The 27,532-nt window shown below is 43.1% G+C and overlaps 7 protein-coding genes across 7 annotated transcripts; 1 reads left to right on the top strand and 6 right to left on the bottom strand.

The window, feature by feature from the left end:
- Window positions 1-2,310: 2,310 nt before the first annotated feature.
- Window positions 2,311-3,160, bottom strand: EAF01_005437 (uncharacterized protein; the record flags this gene model as incomplete). The annotated part of the gene is made up of 3 exons (XM_038913690.1): window positions 2,311-2,335; window positions 2,490-2,992; window positions 3,098-3,160. 3 exons carry the CDS (start codon window positions 3,158-3,160, stop codon window positions 2,311-2,313), a joined length of 591 nt encoding a protein of 196 aa, XP_038770139.1.
- A 475-nt stretch (window positions 3,161-3,635) lies between these two features.
- EAF01_005436 (uncharacterized protein) lies at window positions 3,636-5,724 on the bottom strand. Its single transcript, XM_038913689.1, has 6 exons — window positions 5,662-5,724; window positions 5,474-5,608; window positions 5,359-5,415; window positions 5,198-5,291; window positions 5,002-5,139; window positions 3,636-4,953 (listed from the first exon to the last, which is right to left on the bottom strand). Exons 2-6 carry the CDS (start codon window positions 5,600-5,602, stop codon window positions 3,806-3,808), a joined length of 1,566 nt encoding a protein of 521 aa, XP_038770138.1. The 5' UTR covers window positions 5,603-5,608; window positions 5,662-5,724; the 3' UTR covers window positions 3,636-3,805.
- Window positions 5,725-6,597: 873 nt separating this feature from the next.
- Window positions 6,598-7,703, bottom strand: EAF01_005435 (uncharacterized protein; the record flags this gene model as incomplete). Its single annotated transcript, XM_038913688.1, has 5 exons — window positions 6,598-6,759; window positions 6,821-6,971; window positions 7,067-7,336; window positions 7,490-7,549; window positions 7,678-7,703. The coding sequence occupies 5 exons, from the start codon at window positions 7,701-7,703 to the stop codon at window positions 6,598-6,600; spliced, it is 669 nt and encodes a 222-aa protein (XP_038770137.1).
- Window positions 7,704-8,232: 529 nt separating this feature from the next.
- Window positions 8,233-16,375, bottom strand: EAF01_005434 (uncharacterized protein; the record flags this gene model as incomplete). The annotated part of the gene is made up of 3 exons (XM_038913687.1): window positions 8,233-8,781; window positions 8,832-16,165; window positions 16,237-16,375. 3 exons carry the CDS (start codon window positions 16,373-16,375, stop codon window positions 8,233-8,235), a joined length of 8,022 nt encoding a protein of 2,673 aa, XP_038770136.1.
- A 375-nt stretch (window positions 16,376-16,750) lies between these two features.
- EAF01_005433 (uncharacterized protein) lies at window positions 16,751-21,557 on the top strand (the record flags this gene model as incomplete). Its single annotated transcript, XM_038913686.1, has 7 exons — window positions 16,751-17,483; window positions 17,539-18,271; window positions 18,324-19,746; window positions 19,878-20,872; window positions 20,919-21,167; window positions 21,218-21,293; window positions 21,345-21,557. The coding sequence occupies 7 exons, from the start codon at window positions 16,751-16,753 to the stop codon at window positions 21,555-21,557; spliced, it is 4,422 nt and encodes a 1,473-aa protein (XP_038770135.1).
- Window positions 21,558-23,352: 1,795 nt separating this feature from the next.
- Window positions 23,353-24,282, bottom strand: EAF01_005432 (uncharacterized protein; the record flags this gene model as incomplete). Its single annotated transcript, XM_038913685.1, has 1 exon — window positions 23,353-24,282. The coding sequence occupies one exon, from the start codon at window positions 24,280-24,282 to the stop codon at window positions 23,353-23,355; it is 930 nt and encodes a 309-aa protein (XP_038770134.1).
- A 2,396-nt stretch (window positions 24,283-26,678) lies between these two features.
- Window positions 26,679-27,311, bottom strand: EAF01_005431 (uncharacterized protein; the record flags this gene model as incomplete). The annotated part of the gene is made up of 1 exon (XM_038913684.1): window positions 26,679-27,311. One exon carries the CDS (start codon window positions 27,309-27,311, stop codon window positions 26,679-26,681), a length of 633 nt encoding a protein of 210 aa, XP_038770133.1.
- Window positions 27,312-27,532: the final 221 nt, after the last annotated feature.

Genomic DNA, 27,532 nt, shown 5'->3' with positions numbered 1-27,532 from the left:
CATTTCTTATTTCCCCTTCTCATATTCTTAACTGCCCCGTTCTCGTCTTCTGTATCGTAATATTTCCTCTTCCATCCTCCATATCCCACATTTTATACTTGGTATACACCAAAACCAAAATGAAGGAACGGAAAGAATAGAAAAGATGGAGTATGTATATACGTATGGAAATTAGATAAGATAAATCAAAACAAGATGATTCAAGATACACAAATGCCCCTTTTTTTACTCTCTTACCTCTTGAGAGCAGAATGTGAATAGATAGAAAGACACAGACATATGTGTGCATATATGCCCATCCACCTAATCACCGGTAGCCTATAGAATAGATACCTAATCAATACCAATTTAGCATCTATCTGTTCTGCTCTCCTTTCTCCTCTCTTTTCTCCGCTCCTTTCTCCTCTCCTTTCTCCTCTCTGCTCCTTCAATATCGAAAATCAGAAATCAGAAATCAAACATGAAACATCTCACAGTCATCATACCTAATATACCCACTTCACCTATTCCACCTACTCAGTCATCCCAGCAACAAATAATAATTTTGAATATCTACGTATCTCTAACCTATTCATTTCCATTTCCATTTATATTTCCCCTTCCACACTCTCATCCTGATCTATTTCATTATCATTCTATCTAATTCCCAGCCCATTACATCACCATACTGTTCCTCTATGATTGTTATATAATCCTATTCTTTACCCATTCCATTCTATCCTCATCTTCTTTTATCCCCATCCAATTCCATTCTATCCTTTCTCATAATATTCCCATTCTATTTTTTTATGGTCCCATCCCTTCCTATTCCATTCCATCTTATCTTATCTCCATACTATATTTCATTCCCACACTCATACCCTCATACTGATACCCTACACCCATTCTCATACCACACTCCTAGTCACACAAACCAGAACTGTAAAAATCAGAATGACTCTCTTTCCTTCTCATCAAGAAGAAGGAAAGGAAGAAAGGAAAAGAGATAGATGTATACATTACTACACGTATACACACATACACGTATACACACACAAATGTATATCTATATCTATATCTGTCTATTTACATACCTACCTCCCTACCTATCCATCTACCCGCCTAGCTAGATTATCAAATATTGTATACATATACATATACACATACATAACATCAAGACTTTCAACTTCTCCAAGCTCTTCAATATCCCTTATCCCAATTTTTCCATATTCTATATCCCTAGGCTAAGCCCCAATTAAACCAAAACAGACAAAATAGACAGAAGCCCCCCCCCACAAATCCATGAACCACAAGAAACCTCGAAATCTCGAATCCATAAAGTCCAAAGAATACCTATGATTCCATACCTCAATACCCTCACTTTTATCCAGCTTCCTGACTAACTATCCAGCTAACAGACTGACTAACTAACCCACCAACCAACCAACTCCCTACCTAGCTCAACACATCACAGAAATAAAGAGTATGAACGAACAAACAGACGAACAGCCAAAATGATGAACAAACGAACAAATAGATATAAAGATTTCAGATCTAGGTTGTCTACCTATCTACCTACTAGGTACGCTTTTGATATCCTCTTTACTCTACTCCTTCCTTTTCTCTCCTTTCCTTTTCTTCTCCACTCCACCATCTCTACCCTTCTCTCCTCTCCTTACATAACATTCAAATCGAAATCCAGACTGAGATGGAGATCGAGACGGAGAGTGAGATGGAAATGAAGATGGAGATTGAGACCGAGGTAAAAAAGAAGAAGAAAAAGAAAAACAAAAACTAGAGCAATCCATCATCCTCCTCATCCTCCCCATTCCACCACTTTCTTCATCTCATCTCTACCATAGCCCAGAGTATTCAAGATTCAACACCCCTCAATCCCCCATCATATTTCATGATAACCCCTCCAAAATTCTCACGAGTTTCTCTCTTCTCTTTCATTCAGTTTTTTTTCCGAAAGCCAAAGAAAAAAACAAACAAAAAATAACACATGCTTAACATATCTAGGTACTCAACATAGAATATAAACAAATGAATGGAAATTTAAAAAACAAATAAACAAATGAAAGAAAATATACTTATACACTACACGCGACCATACATGCAACATAATACGAAATGATATGATAAGAACTCAATATCTCATATGTAATGCAATTCCTCTCCTGTCTTCTTCTCTCAATTCCGTAACTTTGTGTATGGATGTATGGATGTTTATGTACAAGTTTTCTTCCCTGCATGCTCCTTCTTTCCCTTTTCATCATCCTGTAATCTTGTCCTCATGTCCTCTTGTCGTCTTCTCTTCTTCTTCTTTACTTATTTGAAAGTTCGGCATGGATATCTGGGGTATGTTAGCTGGTCATGTCACATAGTATCATGAGTGTTATCCTCCTATTTCCATATCCATTTCCTCTCCACCTCTCAACTCCCAACTCAAAACCCCTCTGACCAACCCCCCACCCCTCAAAAAGAGGAATAAAAAAATAACCACTCACTGCTCAGGATACGCATTCTCCTCTGTCAAATGATACTTATCCCCCTCCACTCTCAAACTCGGACTCACACTCGCGGGCGTCGGCGGCAACCCCCCCTTCCCCAACACCTCCAACACACTCCCCTCCATCTCCCCCCCAAGAAACCTCGCCAACCCACCCTTCCCCTCCTCCCCAACCCTAACCAACTCCTTCACTCCCTCCTCCCCCACCAACTCCTTGCGCGGCGCCGCCTCACTCCCCACACTCAACAAACCCACCACATCGCTCTGCCCCACAAAACTCAACTGCGGATACGAGCGGCGGGAATCGCGTTTCCAGTAGGGATTTTCGGCAATATCGCCTGCCGGGAGAGTAACCGGGTCGATGAAGGAAAAGGGTTCGTTGGATCCGGGGGGCGGATTGCGGAATTGAGGGTTGAGGGGGACGCCGTTGGAGCGGGTGGGATCGACGGCGAGGAAGCGACGGATAGTTTCCCAGATGCCGGTGGATTGGACGGTGTGTTTCTGGGAGGGATGTTAGAGGTGGAGTTGAACTTGAGCTTGGGGTTTGAGGTGCTGGGAGAGAGATGGGTCAAGAACAAAGAGAGAAATAAATAATTAAGTACATACCTTGTGAACGGGAATAACACGATTAGCAGCTTGAGCCACCTTTGCCACGGATTGTGAAGCCATATTTGGAATGCGATTGGGATTCCACGGCGTATTGGGTTTGTGATTGAATTGGTTATGAATTGAGTATTCTTGAGCCTTGTCTGAAGTTGAAGCTCAACATCCGCGATAGTGGTCCGAGCGTCAACGGGGTTTGGAAATTGCGAGAGTTGGATTGGATGAAAGGAGGGGAGAGTTCTACATAACAATTTCATGAATTGCTTCTTCCCTTGATAATTGAAATGTTGTCTGTCTATATACTAGGAACTTCCAACAAGTGTGCGTCTCTATGGCTTTATTGTATAGGAAAAGTTGTGAATTTTGACTTATTATCGTACATGTATGTCCACAGAAGCATCAATCGAGCTATGCACCTAGGATTCGTGATCATGAATACTATGTCATATGAGTTTGTAAATGATCGAATGAAAATTCTTTCACTGGTATCACTATCAGATCTGACGGAGAAATGTTTCCATAAAACACTTTCATAATCTCATCATGGAAATCAATATCAACTTTTAGAAATGGTATGGAGTTGAGAACCAAACCCATGCATAACATTATCATTCACAATATGCTAGCCACCATAGCGTCTATCCTAAATTCTCCCCAAACAATTACTGTATATCCCATTAAAGTTGAATTTCCTCCCCTCCATCTTCCATTTTAACTACTCTCCTCCCATGGTAGAGAGAAAGTGCCAACCCATTCCTCAACCTCACTTCTCAATTGTACAATCTCTCTCTCATTCTCACCCTCGCCAAGATACTCCAAGAAAGCTTTTACACTACCAGGATTCTTTCTTCCCTTTGCCTCTGCTGCTTCCCTTGCACTTTTATCTAATCGTTGAGTGATGGTAACAGCTCTATTTACAACATCGGCAACCCGTACGAAATCTTCAGGTTGGAAACCACGAGTTGTCATCGCTGGTGTACCCATTCTTAACCCACCAGGTTTAAGGGCAGATTTATCACCTGGAACTGTATTCTTATTGGATGCGACTCCAACAAGTTCAAGAACACGTTCAACTCGTGCACCATCAACTCCTTGAGGTTTTAAGTCAATGAGTACAAGATGGTTATCGGTACCCCCAGAGACGATAGAGTAACCGAGGCCCCCCTTATCTTTTGAGTCACCCAGACGCTTTGCGAATGCCTTTGCATTCAGTAAAACTGCTTCTTGGTAAGCTCTGAATTCAACACTTTGTGCTTGTTTCAATGCAACTGCTAATGCAGTGATAGTATGGTTATGAGGACCTCCTTGATGTCCTGGAAATACTGATGCATTAATAGGATCTTCAAGGTTCCACATCTCTTCTTCTTTTGTCTTTGCATTGACTCTCCTAACTCCCTTTCGGAAGAAAATCATAGCACCTCGAGGCCCTCTGAGTGATTTATGTGTAGTAGTTGTGACGACATCTGCATATTCGAAAGGACTTGGAATAACCTTTGCGGCAACGAGACCAGAAATATGTGCCATGTCAGCTAATAGATATGCTCCAACCTTGTCGGCAATTTCACGCATACGCTCATACTCAATGAGTCTACTGTACGCTGATGTACCGGCAACAATGATCTTTGGTCTGTATAATGTAGCGAGCTCCTCCAACTTAGCGTAGTCAATAAGTCCTGTGCTTTCATCTAATCGATATGGTAAAGTTTCAAAGTATTTTGAGATAGCTGAGATTTTTTTGGTAGGAGTTTGATATCCATGAGAAAGATGACCACCGTGAGGTAAATCTAATCCCATTATTCTGTCATGTGTATTGGCGAGAGCAGAGTATGCGTAAAGATTTGCGGGAGAGCCGGACAGTGCTAGATAAGTTATGAGCGAGGAACTCCCATATCAGATGTAAGACATACGTTGAACATTGACACCCCATTCTGACTCTTTCAATCCAAAAGTCTGTAGGGCACGACTTTGACACAATCTTTCGGATTCGTCGATGAACTCATTTCCTCCATAATATCTTGCCCCTGGATATCCTTCGGAATATTTATCTGCCAGAAAGTCAACATTGACTCATCCCACTATCACACTATCGAACTCCAAACGTACTTTGCATAACACTTCCCAATGCATCCAAAACAGCTTGTGATGTGAAGTTTTCGGAAGGAATAAGGTTGATAAAGTGCTTCTGCCTCCGTTTTTCCTAATCATAATGCTTTATTCAGTCTTTACGTATCATCAAACGAGGAGTCTGGCGAGGGAAATCGTACATTTTGGAGAATGCTGAAAACTGCTGGATCTGCATGTTCAAGGTTTGCTGAAAGTAGCTATCACGAATCAAATTAGCTCTTTGCTACTTGCGAATCCAATTGGCAGGTAGCAAACCTTTTGTTGACTCTCCATAGTCATTCGACTACTACTCGCCGCTCTTCTCGCGCCACATATTGAAGCTGCTGCCCTTTGCGCAGTAGTAGCCCTGAACACAGTTCTTGAAGCTCCTTTAAAGAGCGACATGATTTCCTATAATTGAGTTAGAGATTCCAATTGTTCGTGGGTAAAAAATGAAAACGTACGACTAAACTATAAGCAATTTCTTGCACCGAAAGATAGAGCTTTGTTTGTCTATATGGCACTCAAGTGATTCCCAGATCCCCGCCATCGGGAACAAGCTAACATCTTATCCGGTTGAGTATCGGAACTTAAGATATGCCGATCCCTCCCCTCAATCTTCATTTATTTCCTGATAACATGATAAAATGAAATGATGGAATGGAATGAGACGAAGAAGTGAAGGAACAGTCGCTATCATTCATGTCTTTATCACTCATGTCTTCAAAAGCTCTAAGTTCTGCTCTCAACACAGATCAAGGGTTTGACAAGGGCGGGCTCGTGTAAATTCAGTTCATGAATCATTGCACTCTCTGTTAGCATGGGAGGTAATTGCGATGTCACCATTGATATCATTCTCACATCGTTACACCAAAATCACATTCAATCATGGAGACACTTCAGAGGGGGAGGAATTCGAAATTGGTGACGTAGTTGATGGATTGCTTATCGGCATACATGTAAATTTGTACGCTGAAATAAAATAGTGGAGGATAGATACTGGCGGATCATACAATGGGAGCGAATTCAAAGACAATCTGGGGATGTGAGGGTCAGGGGCGTTGAAATGCAATTTGCGAGAACATAGAAAAAGAAAATAAATGGGAAATTGGACACAATAAACATACAACCATAATTTGAACTGAAAACTTGAGATTGTGTAGGACGAAATGAAGTCATCACCAAGGTAATCATGATATGGAGAAAAGCAGGTATCGTTTACACGTTTGAACCGTCTGATTGCAAAAAACCATTGAACACCAAAGAATCTTGAGTGAAAGATCATGATACCATTGCCCGTGCGATAATGCAGGATATCAAAAGATATCGAAAGCAACCGGCCTGTATTATAAACCTTGCCAGATACACTCCATATGCTACCACCACAAAAGCCCAACCATTTACTTTGTCTCGGTCTCCTCTGCCTCGCCGAATTGAGCTGCCTTCTTGGCTTGGTTTCTCTCTGCCTTTCTCTCGCGGGCAGCCTTGGTCTTCGCACGCTTGGCGTCCATCTCCTCCTTGAGGAGTCTTTCACGTGCCTTCTCGGCCTTAGCTCTGTGGATCTATTGTATTCTGTCAGTTTGATGATTCCAGTTAGCAAGCAGCAGCCAATATGATACTTACGTGTTCGACCAATGCACGCTTGTGCTTGAAAGTGTTACCCTTGCTCAAGTGGTAAAGCTCGTGGTAAAGGTGTTTGTCGATCTTGCCGCTGGCACGGTACTTGACCAAGAGACGTCTGAGGACTCTAAGACGACGCATCCAGACAACTTGGCTAAACAAATATTAGCCCAATATTTCTCTTCAACAATCTATCGTGTATGATGTATGTATTTCTTGATAATTTTCTCGGAGTGGCGAATGTCGTACCTTGGCATACGGGCATCTGCGGTACCCTTTCTCTTACCGAAACCACGGTGTCTACCAATTCTTCGTGCAGCGGTGAGTTCACGAGCGCGTGCGCGGGAGTGCATGGTGACTGGCTTGCGGATGATGAGGCCATCGGAAACGAGTTTGCGGATGGTTTGACGGGAGTTGGCGTTGGAGATTTCGCTGGTCTCGTTGGGGTCGAGCCAAATCTTGCGCTTTCCGCAGCCGACGACGGAAGCCGCCAGACGTTTCTGAGTTGTAAGGTTGACCCTATCGTAAGAAAAAAGAGTCAGCTTTTGATGCTTTTCGATGTTTTCAAAGTCATGTTGTTGGTGTCGCTTCAAAGAGGCTCGCAATGTATCGAATCAAACAGAAATGATCGATTGAATGAAATGAGAATATCTAGCAACAGCGTGGGCTTACATCTTGACTGAATTCGTGGTCGTCGGTGGTGGTCGTCGATATTGTCGTTTGTCGATGGCGCTCGATGTTCAAGATTCAATGCGTGGTCAAGATTTCCCTCGCTAGAGTTTCCACTAGTGACTAATCAAGAAAAATCTAGGGCTGTCCCCTACCCACAATTTGAGAAATTTGATCAAAAAGGAAAAAACTTTTGAACTTTTGAACTTTTGTGCATTTAAGAATTGTGAAAAGAATTGCGATTTGGAGTTTCGTTCAAGTTTGGAGCTACGCGAATGTTGAAAATAGGGAAGAAGTGGTTGCCTAGTTCAATTGCTCAATTGAAATTTTCTGAAGATGATCACGTGGCATATGTCAATTCATCATGGGATTAGTCATCACACTACCAATTTATTTTCGGATCCGCTGAATCGCCTAAGGGAAAGGAAGTTCAACACCAAAACCAAAACGAATACAACCATTTGAATTCGATAATCAAAGAATGCCAATATAGAAACAACCTTGACAATCAGATAGCCCTCGTGATGGTTGATACTTCGTGTTCGGCTTTTATTTTCATTTTGCCAAACGGCAAAGTCGTTTGAAAACCTTCGCTGTCAAACGAGGCGTGAAATAAAATTCATCAGCTAAATCTACTATACACAAGTAATTCAAATTGAAATTCGTATCTAATGATTTTTATTGGCAATGCAAATGCTTTTCTTATGCTAAATTTAATCATCACATCAAATCGTAGCCTCATTTCCTTATGCATCAAAAGCCTTTTCGCCCAAATCCACCTTTCCAATACTTGAGATCTCCTTTTCATCATCAACCTCATCATTAGAAAGACCCAGTCCACCCTGTCCACCTTCAGCTTCTTTCCTCTCTCGTGCTGTGTTGCCTAACCTCAATGCAACCCGCTTAAAGTAATCCTGCATGCTTCTCTTTTGATTCGGTGCCAGTTCTTGAGCAGCGATATATTTGTCAAATACCTTGCTTTCCTCTTCAACGACATTGAACAATGAGAGGAAGGCTGCTTCTGCTGCTAGCTTGATGGGGATGATAGGGTCTCGAACACCTGCAAATACAGGCGTGGCGAGTAAGGGAAGATGTGGTCGAACTGCATCTGTCTGGTGGCGACAGATTGTGCGAATTACTACAAGTGATAGACGACGAGCATCGGCCGTATTTCCTGGTTGAATCAACTTTGCTAATGATTCAAATATTGGTTTCGTCGTTTCGAATTCATGGTTGGCGGTATCAGCAAGAAGGTATTTTCCAGCGGCAAGGATACAGTTTTCTGATATGAAGTCCTGAGGAACAGTTAGTCTTTGACCTTGAAAGTTGATACGGTTTTACCTACATTTTTGCTTGCCATGCCTTGGCAAATGACTTCCGGTAAGTCATTAGCAAAGACAGTTTCCGTCAATGCGGATGGTGCTTCAGCAAGTACAGCATTCAATGCGAGAACTGTAGATGGAGTAAAGTGAGTTGTTGCCACCCGATTCTTGATTAGCCCTGAAGCGTTTTCGGGGGTTAGATTTTTGATCAATGCTGCGAGAAGCTTGGCATTAGTGATAGCCATAGAGACATCATTATCCTCCGTATCAGTATCGATCAATGCGAGTACTGCACTGCGCGAAGCCTCTCCCATATTAGCACCGGCTTTGCTAATAACTTCATATAATGCCTTGAGCATAGCATTCCTAACTCCGGAATCCGAAGTTCTTGAGCCTGTAACTAGCTCGGCGATCAAAGGATCAATTCTTGGAGTCAAAGTAATCAAAGTACCCAAAGCTTTGGCAGCACGAGTTCTAAGAACTTCACTCGATGTATCGGCCAAAGACTTGGCAAATGTACGTTGCAATTGTGGAAGGAAGGGTTTCAAGAACGTCGGGATCTTCTCCAGCAAATTGTTCAAAGTTAGAAGAATGGCAGCTTTAACGTCGACAGACTTTTCCGAAACTACACGAATAAGCGGACCAGTGATTTGAGTAACAAATGGCTTCAAAGAATCCCCACTTGTTCGGTCAACAATGTCGGATATAGCTAAGGCAGATTGTGTACGTTGTTCGGCAGTACCATTCATAAGACCATGCAAGAAAATAGGCAAGATGGCGTTGATACCCTTGGGCAATCCGAAACCAGGTAAGTTGGATCCAGGTACGCCAACGTGTTGTAAAGTCTGTCTTGTCGAATAAATAAGTGTTTCCATTTCTTCCTTCCTTAAGTGCTTGGTAAATTCGGAAAGTGCAGTCCAGGCGGCCTTGACGACTTCCGCGTCTCTATCATCGAATGAAACGAGCAAAGCGCGAACAATATCTTGGTTGTAACGAGAATAGTCAACTGTAGCTGCGGCAAAGAATTTGGAAAGGCGATAGTCCACGTTTGCTCTTCTGCGATGATCATCGTGCTTCACTAATGCAAGAAGAACATTCATAGCCACATTGAGGCCATCGAACTCGTCAATGGACTGAACAACCGTGTCAAAGGATGTCTCGAGCTCTAACTTGAGATCCTCATCCTTGGAAGAAATGATGTTATCCATCAAAGAATTCAATATAGTAGGTAATCTTCTTGCCATCGCCGGTCCTGCAACGGTTGAAAGCGAAGCAAGCGCTCTGGCATTGAATGAAGAAATAGGCGAGGTGGTGAGCGTTGGTATGAGGTTTGGAAGAATGATATTTGATCTTGTCGTTTCAGTCAACAAGGTCAGGAGTGCAGATAAGGCATTGTCAGCCTCGCTTTCTGTACGGAGTAAGCTTAAGAGATATGGCAAGACCTGGTCGACAGCCTTCTTGCCGAGAATTTGCTGTAGCGAATCGAAGGCTTCGGCTGCTGCTTCTCGGACTTCGTCATCCGAGTCTATCAAAGCGACTCTGACAACAGAGATCAATGTCTTCTCATGGTCTTCCAAAGCTTCTGGGGATGCTGATGAAATCAATTCACGAAGTGCAATACATATTCCTTGCTTAGCATCTGTATCTGTGGAATTTTGCAAACCATCCTCCAAGGTGGGCAATAGGGTTGAGAGAACTCCATCACCTGCCTTGCGAATCAATTCACCAAGTGCATTACCTGCAATAACCTTTTGCTCCATGTTGGAGCTTCCCAATCGTCGAATAATGAGTTGAGTGAGCGTAGGAATAAGCTCCTTAAGCGTTCTGGGACTCGCGACAAGAGCTTTCCAAACATTGACAGCGGCTGTTCGAACCAAGCCAGAAGTATCGCATCGGCAAATGTACAACGAGGACAATACCTTGTTGCGCTTCTCCTCACCAAGTACCTCGAGTAACGATGCACCAGCTTCTTGCGCACCTTCTTCGACCTCATCCTGTTCTGTATTTGCACTAATACCAGTAAGGTTGAACAACAGATCACCAACCAACTCGACAGAACTGAGACGAATCCTGTAATTGTCGTCTGCTAGACCTCGCTCCAATTCTGGAAGCAAAAGATCAATAGCTCTCGTGGCGAAATTCTTGACAAGAAGACGACCAGCTCTCAAAGACGTGTCACGAATTGATTCAACATCGTCCGCCAGACCAGAGAGAATCGGTGGAATAATCTTACTAAGGTAGTTGGCAAAACTGTTTCCGAAACATACGGGCAAGAATATGAAGAGCGACATGAAGCCTTCCCGAACGGAAGGTTTGGATGAGGCAACATTTTGAAGAATTGTTGGAAGAGTATCCTCGAGGCGGTTTGTACCCAATCCAGCAAGAACTTCACTGAGTGCCTGTGCAGATCCCAGTCGGTCACCGGCTCCAGTATCTGATTTGAGTGTTTGCATGAGACCTGGAATAAGATCCGGAAGAGCATCTTCTCCCAATTTCTCGATGAGAGAACCCAGAGCTTTGGATGCAGTTGCACGAGTAGTTGGTACGGGATCAACAATTGCAATCTTCAAACCAGCGACTAAGATTGGGAGATGTGATACGAGATCCTTTCTCTCTGTTAAATGAGCAAGACTGCCAATAACCTGGGCAGACTTTCGTTTGGTTGCCGATCTATCACCCAAACCTCTCTCAAGAATACGAACAACGAGAGCAAGGGAAGGTGCGTCAAGATAATGGACGAAAGACACCTTGATGAGTGAGTCCAATGCATTGTCCGTGTACTTAGTAGGATCACTGAGAGCTTTGAGAAGGACATCGACAAGGCTCTTGATCTCGGGGTTGTTGATAACTTCTCCGAAGCGCTTCAAACTGCGATTAGCAGCAAGACGGACCTCTTTGTGACTGTCATTCAATACACCCGTCAAGGGTGGAATGATCTCTGGAAGACTCTGGGCAAGTTGTTGTGGATCAAGATATGCCATTGCACCTAGGAGATCACAAGCACCCTTTTTACTTCGCCATTGGTCGTCATCAAGACCATCAAGCAATGTTGGCAAAATTTGTTTCACCCCATAAGAGCTCAAGCTTGCAAAGCACACTTTTGCTGCTGCCAAACAACCTTCACGAACATCTGCGCTTGAGTCACCGAAGCTCGAGAGCAATTGAGGCACAATTTGAATAACATAAGGCTCAAATATGCGACCGAGAATCATGGAGAGAAGTTCATAAGCTAACAGAGCTCCTTCTCGGTGATTGACATCCTTTTTGTTGTCGATCGCACCTTTCAGTGTAAGCATGATTCTGTATTCTCGCAAAGCGGAGATTCCTTTTCCATTGACAAGACCTGCAAGACCGTATGCTGCACCACGTCGACCGGCATATTTCTTCGAGTTAAACAGTCTGTCGAGAACCAATTGGATGTAGTCCAAAGTGTTCTCCTTGGATGCACGAACGAGTGGTGGCAGGCACTCAGCCACGGCATACTGAACAGTCTCAGATGGGGTGCTTAATGTTTCTAGAAGCCTGTCTACAACCTTTGGTACACGTTCATCGCCGGCTTTCAGATGTTGTGCTAGGGCACCATACATGATGATGACAGCCTCGTTTACTCTATCGGAAAACTCAGAACCTTTGTCCGGTGTCTCAAGTGTGCGTTCAAAAGTTTTCATCAATTCTTCCACTTTGTCTTTTCCATGAATAGCTATAATAGCTGTGGCAGACTCAACCATTTCTTCTCTGACAATTGAGTTTCTGTCACCAAGTGGCCCTTCAATTAAGAAGTTGAGGAATGGAGTGAGGAGCGATTCGTCAAAAACTGTAGCCAATTCTCTAAATGCAAGTGCGATTCCATTTCGGGCTTCCCATGGGTCCGACAGATCCATCTTCCTCGGCATACCGTACTCATCAAGCTGAGGAACTCGAGGCTTTGCAAACTCCGTATAAGAGGATTGCAGACGGCTAAGCACGTCCTTGAACGTTGAAGGTTGTAATTTTACAGCCTCGGCGATAGATCTAGCTGCAGCTCGTCGAAGTTGCTTGTCCATGCTTTCAAGATATGGTAGCATTCGGAATGGTGATTCGGTAGATATTTTGAATTCACTTTCCTCCCAGATCTCTCGCCCAAGCTCAACATTCTCTTCTACATCGTCATGGCATGCTAACCAAATTTCATTGGAAAAATCGAGCTCACTCATATCAATTTCTGCACTAATTGACTGTAATACCGAGCTTCGTACAGCAACTTGTGGAACAATGGCTCCTTGTGCAAGAATTGAGATCTCATTATCAGTAATGTTTGGTGCAATACATCTGCATAGATCTGTCAAGCAATCTTTGATTGCCTTGTAATGCTGATTGTAGGTCTGCATCGACGAAATTAGAGTGGAGAGAACTTGGTCCCGAGGTACCAAAACGTCGGAACAGGCATCAGTATGAAAAGAAAGGAATTCCAGAGCGAGAACAAGTTGGGCTTCAGCATCATCGCTTTCTCCAAATCCGCCATCTCGAAGTACTAGGAAGACGAGAGGGAGAACATAGATGAGAGAGACTGTATCGAATGGGCGTTGTTCTGCAGAGAATCTGAGGCGGTACAATACACGTGTGACAAGAGCCCCAAGTGGTTCTTGAGTCAAGGCCGGTGGCAACTGCGGAACATTCATAGCTCTGAGCGTTGCTAACCCAATAAATGAACGGAGTATACCTATACGACTAGAAACTCTTTCGGCACAGAGAATATAAGCATCAGGAGCAGCTGTACCAGTGATCAATCCAGCTCCAGCATTTATCACCTTTACCAAAGCTCTCACGGCAGGTCCCATCCACAGAGAAGCTTCTGTTGGAGGTCCTGTTGCAAGACTTTTGATGATTCCAACTCCACGGAGAATTCTTGACTCTAGAGCTTGAATCTGGCGTCTAATTTCGGATTCTTTCGATAATTGAGCCTTGACTTTGGCTGTTTCCTCTGGAGTGAGCTTCTTCTGCTGACCCTTTTTCTTCGCTAATGAGGCTCGGAGATCTTCCTCCCATTTCAAAGTATCGTAATCCTTCGTGTTCTTGTTCGGAGTATGACTCTGAGCTTTAGATGCTAACACGTCTACAAAGGCAGTTCCTTCTGGAGTGCGGAAAATGGCCGCTTCCGTTGGGCCAACATTGGCGAGCTGAGTCGCGTCTAGGTCTTGCTCTACTAGTTCAACAATTCGTGCTGTCATAACATCTGGAGCAACGAAAGCAAGCTCAGCGGCGGCATTATATGCAGCATCTTTAACAGCCGTGGATTGTGGTACTGCAGCAGAATCTTGAATGCTTGTGATGTCGAGAATTTGCTTCAACAAAGCATCCCCACTTTCTCTAGCAAGATTGCCAGGATCAACCTCAGCCTTCAGGCATAGCTCGATCCAGCTTACTCTTGGCAGCAACTCTGGTCGGCAGATAACCAACAGCGATACCATTTGATCCTTAACTACCACCTGATTCAGAGAACCACCCCGTCGCGTGATTTCCGCTGGTGTCAAACAGATAGCTTTCAGTACTAAGTGCAGATTCTCATTTTCCGTTTTTGCCGATATTGGAGCACTGTCTTTTTCTCCAAGCTCAATAGATTGTAACCATCTCCACAAACCAGATGTGACGATTTTCGATATGTTGCCAGGGAAGCGAACATATAGCTGGGAAAGTAAATGAGAAGCATGTCTTCTGACATCATGATGTACATTAGGAGAACATATAGAAAAAATGACAGCCTGAGACCAACCAATACCTGATAGGGATGCCGGGTCCAGAGAAGCAAGCTGATCCGGAAAGGCAAACAAGGCTCTAACAAACCACATGAAATCATCGTGGCTAGAAAGTTTGCTATAGATACGAGGGTTTAGTAAGAACGATGGCTTAGGCTCCATGAGTAGTGATTGATGCGAGACTTGAGCCTTTTTGAGCGCTGCATCAATCTTTGGACACGAAATAACACTTAATTTTGTCTGTGAGATTGCGGCAAGAACATAAGCTGCCGTGACAAGGCCAGACTGAGCTGCAGGTATGGAATTCGCCGTCACTTCTTGCCAAATATCTACCAATGCTGTAATAGTCTCTTCTGCCAAAGCCTTTGATTCAGATAATTCAGCTTCTTCAGTATCCCATAGCAATTCTCCGAGACGAATTGTCCATAGTTTCTTCACGGGGACCTTTTTATCGGATACACCTTTTGTGAAGGTGTTGACGATGGATCTATCCAGGGGAGATTCGTTCTGCACTCTATTCTTCAGGTAATGTAACAAAGCAAAAGTCTCTGCTAACAATGCGGCTTCGTTGGCTTCCTTTCCTGCGATGGTCGCAAGGCCAATAGCTGCCGAAGCATTCGACTTGGAGACGGGTAATATTGCTAGCATTTCTGCATAGTTGGCCCTCTGATCGGCCGCAGATATTTTGCCCCCTTTTAATGGTGTCAATATTTCTTCTGACACTTGAGCAATAGAGGATTCATCATGACATTTGGGTACAATTGCTCTGAATGCAGAAAGTGCTCCTTGACGAATTGTGGGATTGGTCGACTTGATATTAGATAGGATAGGTTTTAGAAGCTTAGATCGGAGAACGTTTGAGAGATCTACTGAGGTAGGTAGAGACTGGAAGAGTGGTGTGACAAGGTCGTTTAGTACAATCTCAGGAGCCCTTAGTAACGCTTTCTCGAGGCCTGGTACAATTTCTCGCTCAAATTCTTCCTGAGTGGCAAAGTCTAAGAAAAAGTCTTTTAAAGCACTGGCAATATGTGAAGGTAGTGGAGTCCTAGAGGCTATGATCTCGCGCGTATAATAGCCATAAATTAAAGACTTCTTGCTTTCTAGAACCACCTTTGCTTGTGGTTTCCTGGCGCATACTCCTGAGATTGCCCCTAGCATCACAGCATTCTTGGAGGAAGGCTGAGCCTCCTTGGAACTCAATTTCTGGATACTGTCTCCAATTGCAGTTTCAAATATGGCGCTTTGAAAAACACTCCGCAGACCCCGCCATGTAGTCTTGAGCGCAGACGGCCTATGCTTCGATGTGATGCATAGTTCAAGTGCCCGCGCATTACCAGCCACGACGACTAAACCCCAGCTCTTCCATCTGACTTCATTAGTGGTTACCTGCAAGATCGCACTACAATATTCGACCAAAACAAACGCATTGCTTGGTGCCAGCCCTCCCTTCTTAGTTTCGGCATCTAATGCATTTAAGAAACTTGACAGAAGCTCAAAAGCGCAATCAGAATCGAATATATGTCGTATGCACGGCTGGACAGCAAGTCGCGAATCTCTGTCGTGGTAATATGGATATGTAGAAAATAAAAGTTGAAGAAGAACGGGGAAAAGTTTTGGATCGAGCTCTTTAAACAAAGCATTGTTAGCAGGTAAGCAGGAGTAAGGGTATTGTTCGACAGTTTGTGCATTTGCGTACCTTTCTTTGAAAGTCTCTCCTCGATCAATTTCAACTGCCCCAATCGTAAATTTGTTGAAGAGGAAGTGAGCGCAGCCTTTGTAAGAGTAAGGTCCAAATCCACCCCCTCATTATGGCCATTAATCTCCACCTCAGACATGTTGTATACCTTCAAGATCTCTCATGACCCGATGGTCTTTTCAAGTATCTTCTCAAGTATCTCAATTGTGTACTCTGCAAACTGCTCGTATGATTGTCTATACCTAGTATCTGTGTGCAATTCTTGAGAAGTGAACTGACTGACTGGATTAATGTTATCGCGGCCTCCGAGAAAAAAGTTGGAGGGAAATGACGACCCTAGCGATTCCACTGTACAGAGTAACAGTATACAGTAAGGAGACACTGAACCCCACTATAAATCGGCCCCGCGTTTGGCATTAGTATTTGGCGTTACGAGGCTGCATTGTTTTAGAAACTTTGATATTTACATTGAACCAACAAAATTAATTACCGATTATCGAAACATATCTAGAAGATGGCTGGTGGCAAGAAAAAGAAGAAGCCAGCTACAAATCCTGCCAGAGGTTTTGCTACCACCTCGATTGCCTCGAAACCCAAAATAGAAGCTGTCGAAGCTATTAAGGAAAAGGATGTAGCGGATGACGCTATCGATACAACTGAGAGTCAACAATTAGGGGAAAAGGCTGGCGAAGTCGTAGGGAACGGATCTTCAATTCCGGATTCTAGTTTGACTCCCGAAGAGTTCGAAAAGCAACTCGAGAATTCTGAGCTTCAAATACTCGTCGAGAAACATTCGCAGAAGTCAAAGAGAGATGCGCTTCGTCAAAAGACCCGATTAGAAACTGATCGCAGAGTTCTACGAGGCCAATCGGAAACTCTTAACACGAGGAAATGGCTACCCCCTGAGCTTATGGAAGAGATCTTGGATTTAATCAAAATGGAAGGGCGATTTTCCGGTCCAGCAACAGATACAACTTCGTTAAAGCAGGTATCGGAGGAGGAGCTTGCAATTCGACTTTGGACTTTACAACAAGCTCTCGTTGGGGCTGGGTTTGTGACAGATAAAGTATTATTGGCTCTCCAGCATGTTTTGGATATTTCGGATAAGATTGGCAGTAGTAATAAGGATTCAATTTGGGGCATGGAAGAATCGCTGGAGTGGCTTTCCCGTGAATGTTCAAGGGAAGAATTGCCTGACTACCAGAATGCACACCGCAGATTAGCTTCTTCGCAAAAGTCTCAAAATGGTATGTATAGCCATATTGTTTTCAAGTTTACTAAAATTAATAAATTGTCTTCCAGGTACACCGTTCGACAGCCCGATGGCCTCGGGAACAACTACACCAAGAATCGAATCAGATACGAGGCATTTTGCATCCATCCAAAATGGAGGAAATACCCCTCGAAATGGAAAGAAGCAAGAAAACAAGAAAGTAGCCATAGTAGATTATGACAGCGACATTGACCCGGAAGATCTCCTCCCAGTATATCTGAAAACCAAAGAAAAGATGTTCATACTCCAAAATTCTAAGTCTACCACTGATACACGTTCAAATGGTAAAAGGGGCGCTCCGAAACCACATAGCAATGGAAGCCCCGTTGACATAGAGTCGGCGCGGTTAGCAAGAAAGCTCAAGAAAATAGAGGATGATGTGTTGTTTGACAAATATCCTGCAGAATTACAGTGGAACGAACAAAGAATAAAGTTAGAGAGAGATGCAGCTATCTCGCGCGCTTCTGAATTGGCTGCAGATAAGGAGGCACAAGAGTCTGACATTTCAGTGGATTCTGATGACGAAATTAGCAGAGAGGCAGCTGCGATTGGCAAAGCCATGCTCGAGGAAACTGGTAGCGACGACGATGCCGCGCTAGCTGATCTTTTTGCCAGCTTACCTGTCAACGAAGTAGATCCGCTGACTGGTAAAAGCAGTACGGTGATTAACGGTAAGGATGGGACGAAGGTTACTGTTCGAGATTTTGGAAAATGGTCAGGTGTCAACCCAACTAGGGTGCTTGAAGAAGCCTGTCGAGCAAGGTAAGGGGAACAGAACTTAATAGAAATGGACCACGCTTACAAAATATAACAGGGACTCTTCAGTGAGGTTAGCCTACACTCTCATTTCTGATACCAGTTACTCCAATCGTCATAATCTTCGAATCACCTGGTCAAAATCACAAGATCCACTTGCAACTACACCTCTCCCTCAGGTCGAATATGCCTCAAGTCCGAAATTACAAAGCTTTACTATGGTTTCTATATCCACCCCTGACTCCCGCCAGTCTGAAGCGTATATTGCTACAACTGCATTGTTTCTCATTTTTGGGTCGTCAGCAAAAGAAGATAAAGTTTCTCTCCGTTTACCAGCGGCATGGCGTGATCTTTGGACCGAATTTGCGGAGATTAAGAAGGAAAAGTCGGATGAAGAAGATCGAAATGCTATCAAGACGTTCCGTGATTTGGTTCGCGCAAAACGAGATCAAGAATTAGAAGATGGTGTTTTGATACATGGCGCTTTCCGAAATCGAGGAGCCATCAGGACGACTGGTAACGAGGAAGCTTCCATAGACAAAGGTCCCAAAGCAGGATTCCCCTCCGAGGCATATCAGAGAATTTGGGTCGAAAAATCCTCGTCGCATAGTTATCAGCACATGCTTCAGTCACGAATGCAGCTACCTATGTGGTCATTCAAAGATGAGGTACTCGGTGCTATAGATCGCTCACAGGTAGTTATTGTTTGTGGTGAGACTGGATGTGGAAAGAGTACGCAAGTCCCAGCATTTATTCTAGAGCACCAATTGTCCAGAGGAAAGCCCTGCAAAATTTATTGCACAGAACCTCGACGTATTTCTGCAATCTCTCTTGCTCGCCGTGTGAGTGAAGAGCTGGGCGAACGCAAGAGCGATCTTGGCACTTCTCGCTCACTGGTAGGCTATGCCATCAGACTCGAGTCCAATACATCAAAAGAGACTCGACTTATATATGCTACTACTGGAATCGTGATGCGAATGCTCGAGGGGTCAAACGACCTTAGAGATATCACGCATATCGTCCTTGATGAAGTTCATGAGCGCACAATTGACAGCGATTTCTTACTTATCGTCCTTCGAAAACTATTGGTGCGGAGACCGGATCTGAAAGTTGTTCTAATGTCTGCAACAGTCGATGCCGATCGCTTTTCAAAATATCTAGATGGCGCTCCTGTCTTGAATGTCCCAGGCCGTACATTCCCCGTTCAAGTCAAATATCTAGAAGATGCTGTTGAGCTCACAGGATTTTCTCTAGATAATGGTTTGCAAGAAAAGTATACCGACCTTGATGACGATGTCGAGCTCGCAGATGACGTTTCAAGCGAGACAACCAAGAGTGAAAGTACGAAAGCTCTACGAGGATACAGCAACAAAACTCGTAACACTATTGCACAATTTGATGAGTATCGGATCGAATTTGATCTGGTAACGCAATTAATTGCAAAGATCGCTGATGATGACCGGTTGGCGCCGTATAGTAAAGTAAGTTCCGTCCAAACCAATGCCCCGATTTGGAACCTTTGATGCGAGCCAGATACTCTGATATTGCACCAAAGATCACATCCAGTCTCAGACCTTTGAGTATCACTTTGAATTATGCTAATTCCTTAAAGGCCATCCTTGTATTTCTTCCAGGTATTGCTGAGATACGAACCTTGAATGATATGCTTTGTGGGCACCCAGCATTCTCGTCAGACTGGTATATATACCCGTTACACTCCACCATCGCAAGTGAGGATCAAGAAGCTGCTTTCCTTGTGCCGCCACCTGGTATCAGAAAAATTGTTCTGGCTACCAACATTGCTGAAACTGGTATCACTATTCCAGATGTCACTTGTGTGATAGATACAGGAAAGCATCGCGAGATGAGATTCGATGAGAGGAGACAGCTATCTCGTCTATTGGAGACCTTCATTAGCAAGGCAAATGCCAAACAAAGAAGAGGTAGAGCTGGAAGAGTGCAAGAGGGACTCTGCTTTCATCTTTTCACTAAATATAGACACGACGAAATCCTGGCCGATCAGCAAACCCCAGAATTCCTCCGTTTATCCCTTCAAGATCTTGCCATTCGAGTCAAGATTTGTAAATTAGGTGGCATCGAGGAGACATTGAGTGAAGCATTGGATCCTCCGTCCGCTAAGAATATCAGACGTGCCATTGACGCGCTTGTAGATGTTAGAGCCTTGACAGCAGGGGAAGATTTAACGCCTCTGGGTCTCCAGTTGGCGAGGTTGCCACTTGATGTTTTCTTGGGAAAGCTTATGCTCCTTGGTAGCGTTTTCAAATGTCTCGATGCAGCAGTAACAATCGCTGCAATCCTATCTTCAAAATCGCCATTCTCTGCTCCTTTTGGACAACGACAACAAGCGGATACTATCAGACTCGCCTTCAGAAAAGGTGATTCGGATATTTTGACGGTTTATAACGCCTACCTAGCTTGGAAGAAAGTTTGCATGGCAAATGGCTCCGAGTATCAATTCTGTCGCAAAAACTTTCTTAGCCAGCAAAGTTTATCGAATATCGAGGATTTGAAAGGGCAGTTGGTGGTGTGTCTTGTGGACTCTGGGTTTCTTCCTCTCACGGAGGCTGAGAGAACTGCTCTGAATAGGTATGTTAATCGTATGTGTTTCCTGAATACAGTCTAATCAATATAGAACACGTTACTCGAGCCGCCGTCGACAATTTTTCGAAATACCCTTCAGAATCAATGCAAACAGTGACAATGACATCATTGTCTCTTCTGTCATTGGCTGGAGCTTCTATCCAAAGCTTCTTGTCCGGGATGGTAAGGGATTCCGCAACTGCGCCAATAATCAATCTATTAGTCTGCATCCTACCTCTGTAAATAAGGGTCATCATGAGCTCAAATGGCTCTCGTATTATCATATTATGCAGGCCAAGCAGTAAGCTCTCTATCCTAATGTTATCTAGTTCCACCACTAAGCCCAAGCAGATTTTACAATGCCCATGAAACCACAGCCGTAGAAGAATTCTCAATTGCTCTACTCTGCGGAGATGTCCGTTGCGATGTAAGTTCTATCTAAGTATATCGTTAAAACTTCCCGCTAATCTTAATATAGATGTACGCCGGTGTCTTCATACTAGATGGTAATAGAGCTCGATTCGCTGTGTCGGATTGGAAAACGATGCTTGCTATTAAAACAATGCGGGCTCGTCTGCGAGATATACTCACCAAATCTTTCAAAACGCCTGGAAAGGCCCTCACAGCACAACAACAAAAGTGGTTGGATTTATGGCAGAAGATATTCTCACAGGAATTCAAAGATAAATAGAGTAAACTGGGTGAGATTGGGATTATACGAACGGGCCGTTATGTTTTATTAAAGCCACATAGGCTATGCTAGATACCTAAAAGAAGAGTGTAGTTTTACCAGAATACCATATATTGTAACATGTATTCTCCAGCCCAAAATACCCATATCTGGGTGTGTTTATAAACTTCTCAAACCGATGTTTCTGTGGAGTGACTTTTCATGTATATCTATGTACCTTTGTTTCCCTGGTGGTGTTTGTTATTAAATCTTTGATGTACCCCTCTTTTGCATGATGCCCAAAATTGGACACGACAGGCACAGATAGATAATCATTCTTTTTCCTTTAAATGACAATAGAATGGCGAGCGAGCGGGACGTGACAGTGTGAATAGATTGCCATATACGGACCTCAATATTTGTGTCATATACATGATTCGGAGATTTTTAAGTCAGTTGAAATGGAGAATAAATGAAGAAGTGTTGTTTGATATTCACTTGGATTTCGACGTTGGGTTTCTTTGCAGATGTGGGAAATCTAATATTTGATCATGATGAAGAAGACTAAAACTTCGGATGATGACCCATTCAATACTATAAGGTTGGACTGAAGGGTTGATCGCAGGTGTTGAGCGGTAGGATCTTCAATATCCAGGTTTAATTTGGAAATTGGTGGTTTTGATATTAGATGGTAGTGTAGTACTTTGATATGCAGACGACCTTAGAGAACTGGGAGCTACTATCAGATGGTCATGACTCTAGTCCTCGAGGTTGGGATGGACAACTCATGGCTGATATTAGATGATAGTGCCTTCAATATTCAGATGGAATTGAAACACCAATGACTAAAAACCAAATGATTACGCTTTCAACGCCTGAAGCTGAGCTATCTGAAATGCCACGATGATAGCCGCAGAATGCTGCTCCAGGATCACATACTTTGACTTGTGTAATATTCGAAGAGGTAATCTTTGTAGATTTTAAAACCCTCGCCTTAGACTTGTGAACTGGGTGGCTATTATCTTGTCTCATGGAACAGACCAGCAAAAATACCTAATTACTGGTGCTCAAAACTCCAGCATATACCCTTCGAAGATTCAGCGACTGGTGCTAGGTTATCTCGAACGAATTTACATATTAGTGGGTTCTTATCTGATATTACAAATTAGAAACGAAAGTTTCTTCCTTTTCTTCTTGCGAAATCTCAGAGTTGTCGTCTGGATTAAGTCCATTATAGCTTCGAGTGCTTTTAATGTCATAACGCGTGTGAGCATACTCATTTTTGGAATTTCCAGGCATCAGCTGAGCCCCTTGATTGCTCTGCTCCTTCATGGAATTTTAACGACTCTTGTCTAATACTTCCAACCAACTCAACTATATTTACTCAAGTCAAACCAAGTATTCAAGGAATATAATTGTATGATCTGCTTTAGGACATTCTGAGCGCCATATCATCTCACATTGATCTGAACTATTAATTAATGTTATTGTATCATCTGTTATAAGATCTTACAACAATCAAGACTTCATATTGTCTCATTTTGATTCAACAATTCAAAAAATGTAACTGTACGACTTGGGTTGCACTAATCACAATGATTAATTGTCCATAATCAACCTAAACCATCAACCACTGTAATTAAATCACCTGATCTGCAATAATGAGAACATTATATTGTCTCACATCAATAACAACTATTTATGAAGGGGAAATCAGGTGTTTCTCGACAAATTATTGAATCTTAGTAACTAGTGGCTATTTAACGCCTACATATCTGTCTAATATACATCTATTGGCCCATTTATCCCCCCCCTTTCACTCAAGTGCAGCCTTTATCTGCCTCTCACTTAACCCAGGGCAATTTCTCTTCACAAAACCACGAATATTAGACCCAATAGGCCCAGATACCTCCACTTGCTTGTCGCCAATTGGTCCGCTAATTGTGATAGCCATGCTGTCGGTGCTAGCCTCCTTAGCCGCATTCAAATCCTTCAATCTAGAGGTCAAAGCCCCCATATTGACGAAGCTAATCGTGATGACCTCACGAGGGCCTCCTGGAAGTCGGGTAGGAACCGAGCTGGGATTGCCTATTTGAGCTGAAGAATGGCTCGAAATAGTGAATTTACCTCTGCCCGGAGCATAAGGGGCGAAGGATTTGGTGGTTTGTTGCTCAGAACTCGAATTTGGTGCAACCGGCTTGGTAGGAAGGGAATTTAGAGCATTCGCCATGCTAGGAACCGGAGGAGAGTCAGCGCTGGAGCCTCCAGAGTCGTCGAAAGAGAGAGCTACAGCTTGCTTAGCAAGACTGGCATCGTCAAAGTAGGAGGCGTTGTGTTCTTTGTCTTGCTGATCAGTCCATGGAACTCTCTCCATGGAGTAGCTTTGGTGGGCTTCTCGGTTCTCTGTGATACAAACAGAGATTTTTGATAGTTTTTGAGCAGATCTAGCCTTGCGCTTTCTGGCTCGAGTACCAGATCTCTTCGACATCTTGGCGCCGGAAATGGTTGTTGGGAGAGATGGTGGTTGTTGATCAATATCTGGTTCTTTAAATAAGATTGTGCCAGAGATTCCCTCATTGCTAGCTTCCGAGATATTCGTAGATGCCGTAGCCGTAGCGATGGTAGCAACAGCACTGGGAGTAATGGTTGTTGAAGTTGATGTTGCCATGGTATTGTTCATTTCTTGCTCATCCATCAATCTCTCAAGCTCCTCAAGAGACATTAATTCATCATCCATTGTAAACATATTGTTCGGCGTATGCTAGCTACTGGCAGCTAAATTGATGGTACCGTAGTTCGTGAGAGATGGTGTGCGAATGAGAATCAAGGAGAGGCTTTGCGCTTGAGAAGACAAGATAAACAATGTACTCGTTTAGGAAAATAGTTGCTATGATAAACAAACGAAACAAATCAACATCACTTTAGAATTACTCCTACTTCTATTTTCAGTGGATTCTATAGCCATCTACTACGTTAATATGGATAACATGAGATTTCTCATGATGTTAATTTACATACATAATAGTCACTTTATCTACTTTCAACTATTCACTTATATATACTAGAACATCCTCCACCCATTCTCTTATTGCCCAAACACACTTTTGACGTACCAAGAAGCTCACTCAACTTGAAACGGACATCGGCAAGTGTATTACAATCTGTTTTGAAGCTTCCATGCCGGAAACAAACGTGAAAAAGAGAGATGATGGTGCTAGAGACATATGGCATGATATCTGCTGAGAAGAACCATGTTTCACGAATATGTTTGCAAGAGGATATATTCTTATTGCGCCAATATTCGCGGACTCACGGAAATGGAGTTTGAATCATTACTGTTTTTAATATACGTATTTATCTAACTACATGAAGAAAATACGAGAAAAGTCCTGAAACCTGGACCTTTCTCACGTACATCTCTCCTCTCATATATCAACATCTGTCCTCAATTTCGATGGTGCACATGTTGCGGAACTAGCTCAAAGATGATATAGAACCAAGTATATGCGAATTTCTTCCTAGAATCTGGAGACCACTATAAGATAATATTTGCGAGTAGAATTTGGCGCCTCCTTCGACCTGCCAACGTAATTGAGCAGTCTCTGTAGGGTTCTGAGCTTGTCGACGATTACGACTCGCCATGCCGTTCGACTCCCGGGACATCCTTCGATTTCCATCACTGTTCAAGATATTTCTTTCCGTGCGCCAAAGGGACCATTCTCGGTGCCTTCAAATCGATCTCGTGCTCCTGATATGTATGTAAAAACTACATTGTCGCGCTTCTTCCGCAGCTATCTGCCAGTATCTCTGGACTGCGTTCTATCGTTTCTGCTCCCCGCTTTGGAAAGAAATTGGGCTTCGTAAAATGATAATCTCTGTTTCAATTTTTAACCCCTCCTAAGATAACGAATTGCTCACTCTACCTTGATGCTAGGCATTACATGTGCCATTCTTTGTAACATCTGCAGCTCCAGTGTCAGAATTTGGCTTTGAGATTTACCGCAACTGAAACGCCTGTAATAAGTTTAACATATCAAATACACTGTACACTTACCACAATTTTGTCTTCCTCAGCATACTTCGTTGACTTTTAGGGTTTCCACAGCAGGTTGACATTGTTGATGGTTGTTCCCGAAGTTCTGCCGCCCCTTTCACAGAAATGTATTCTCGCTTCGAGGAAAAGCCTAGACAGGCAATCAATATCCCTGTGAGTGACCTTTGCCATCAAATCCAACTAATGTAGATGACACCTCAAGATTTTGTTGTCGCCAATTGTTTGCTTTTGTTCGTTCATTTTTTGTAGTCTTCATTCACCATTTACTATCGGTTGGAATGGAAGAGTAGAGATTGTGATTGTAAGTGAATTGTTTGGTGGTTCTGCAGAAGAAAATTTTCACATTAGCAAAGACTTGAAAGGTGATAGGATATACTGCACATATGATAAATGAAAAATTCCATCGTGTGGGTTATGATGAGTTGTGGAAGCTGGTGCGAGTTGTAAATGTAATACGCAGGATATTGGAACTTGCTGGGCGTGTCAATTGTTTCGGAAAGCGTATTCGTTTTGTGGGCAAGTCAACATCTCTTGTGGTTGAGATTATATTGAGTGAGATTGGCATTGGTTTAGAAGAAACAAATTTGTAAGGAAGATCGCAACTCCTTGAAAATTCAAACATGAAAGAAATGATCACATTTGAAGTGAGTGTTGATCAGACTGATATTCACAAAGCCAAAACCCAGCCTTCTGAAAAATAGACAAGGCTGAGCTCACTACTAACACACTCACATCTCAGCCTGTTGGGATCAAAATACACTAGATCAATTTTCTTAGGGGAAAATATTTAAGGTGAGTACTAGATGCGCGCCCTTTTACCTCTATCATCTGACATTGAAAGAAATATATGAGACCATGCTGAATATAGAGATACTTTGCGCTTTCGGTCCGGTTCCTCGAGAACATTTCAAAGCAGCAATGCGGTCAAGAGATGTGGCGAATCAACGTTCTCTGGAGAAAGCAACAAGTAGCTAACCATTATCCATACCTTATAATTTCTCTCTGGATCTCCAGTCCAGGGCTTTCAGTTAATTAAAATGGCGCAAGATTTTCCATAAACTTGTGTCTTTCGAGACACAACTCCTCGATCAGGAAAGTGACTCTGTGGATTGAGCAGTTGTTACCTCAAAGTCGTGTGTTCTAAGTCGCATCGTCACTTTGTTGGCACAAGAGGACGGATTCTCGCTATTAATATCATCTACAGATCGAGGTATAAAGTACTTTTCGTGAAGACTTGCATTCTTTTCATTGGACAGAAGATTGAGAAGCTCTGGCTCTGGCGCCGTGCCACAATAGGCAGCAAAGTTGGTCCATTCATCGAAGTTGACATCATTTGTTGGATACGGAGGACACTCCAATGGAGAGAAGCTGGGATCTTGAGGCGACAGATTTGAATTATGTGTGAGGCTAACATGAGTATGTAAATGCGAATGCTCTGTGTTGCTGCGCGGGAAGTTAGGACGAGATTGGACAAGCTGTCGTTGGTTTATGCGAACAGGGGTCTCTACTTCGGGCAAAGAAGACCCAAGAGGCTGATGAAGTGAAGCTGAAGCTGATAATGGAGAGTTTTCGTGAGGTTGAACCGCAGAAAGGCTGCTTTCATCTCCAAGATTCTCTTCCAGGTTATAGTTTTCCGTGTTAAAGGGTGGATCTGGTGATGTAGACTCATTGTCGTCAAGCTGAGTGACTAAGAGTCCATAACTGTGAAGTGTTTTGTCCATTGTACTGATATTCAATAACGAATATAAGATACAATGGATCTAAATGTAACTTTCCAAAGCTCTACAGAAAGGTATTGTGAGATTCCAGAGAAAGATCGCTATGTGCCTTTAGACTTGTCGAACACGGGATTATAATTGTAAAAGACAAATGTAGACTTGGATCGGACTGAAGAAATTGGTAGGCGGAACCTTATGTGTATTAAACACTGTTGTCTTTCAGA

The sequence above is a fragment of the Botrytis porri genome, assembly GCF_014898465.1.
Source record: "Botrytis porri strain MUCL 3234 chromosome Unknown BPOR_007, whole genome shotgun sequence".
Lineage (NCBI taxonomy): Eukaryota > Fungi > Ascomycota > Leotiomycetes > Helotiales > Sclerotiniaceae > Botrytis > Botrytis porri.
The sequence above is the reverse complement of the archived record's forward strand: the minus strand, read 5'-3'. Positions and strand labels throughout refer to the sequence as shown.

Bases quoted from the DNA above. Each gene is read 5' to 3' on its own strand.
- EAF01_005436 (XM_038913689.1), bottom strand. From the start codon at position 5,602: ATGTCGCTCTTTAAAGGAGCTTCAAGAACTGTGTTCAGGGCTACTACT. The intron at 5,292-5,358 runs GTACGATTTCCC...CATTATGATTAG, and splicing joins TTTTCAGCATTCTCCAAAAT to GAAAAACGGAGGCAGAAGCA. The intron at 5,140-5,197 runs GTACGTTTGGAG...ACTTTCTGGCAG, and splicing joins ATTGGGAAGTGTTATGCAAA to ATAAATATTCCGAAGGATAT.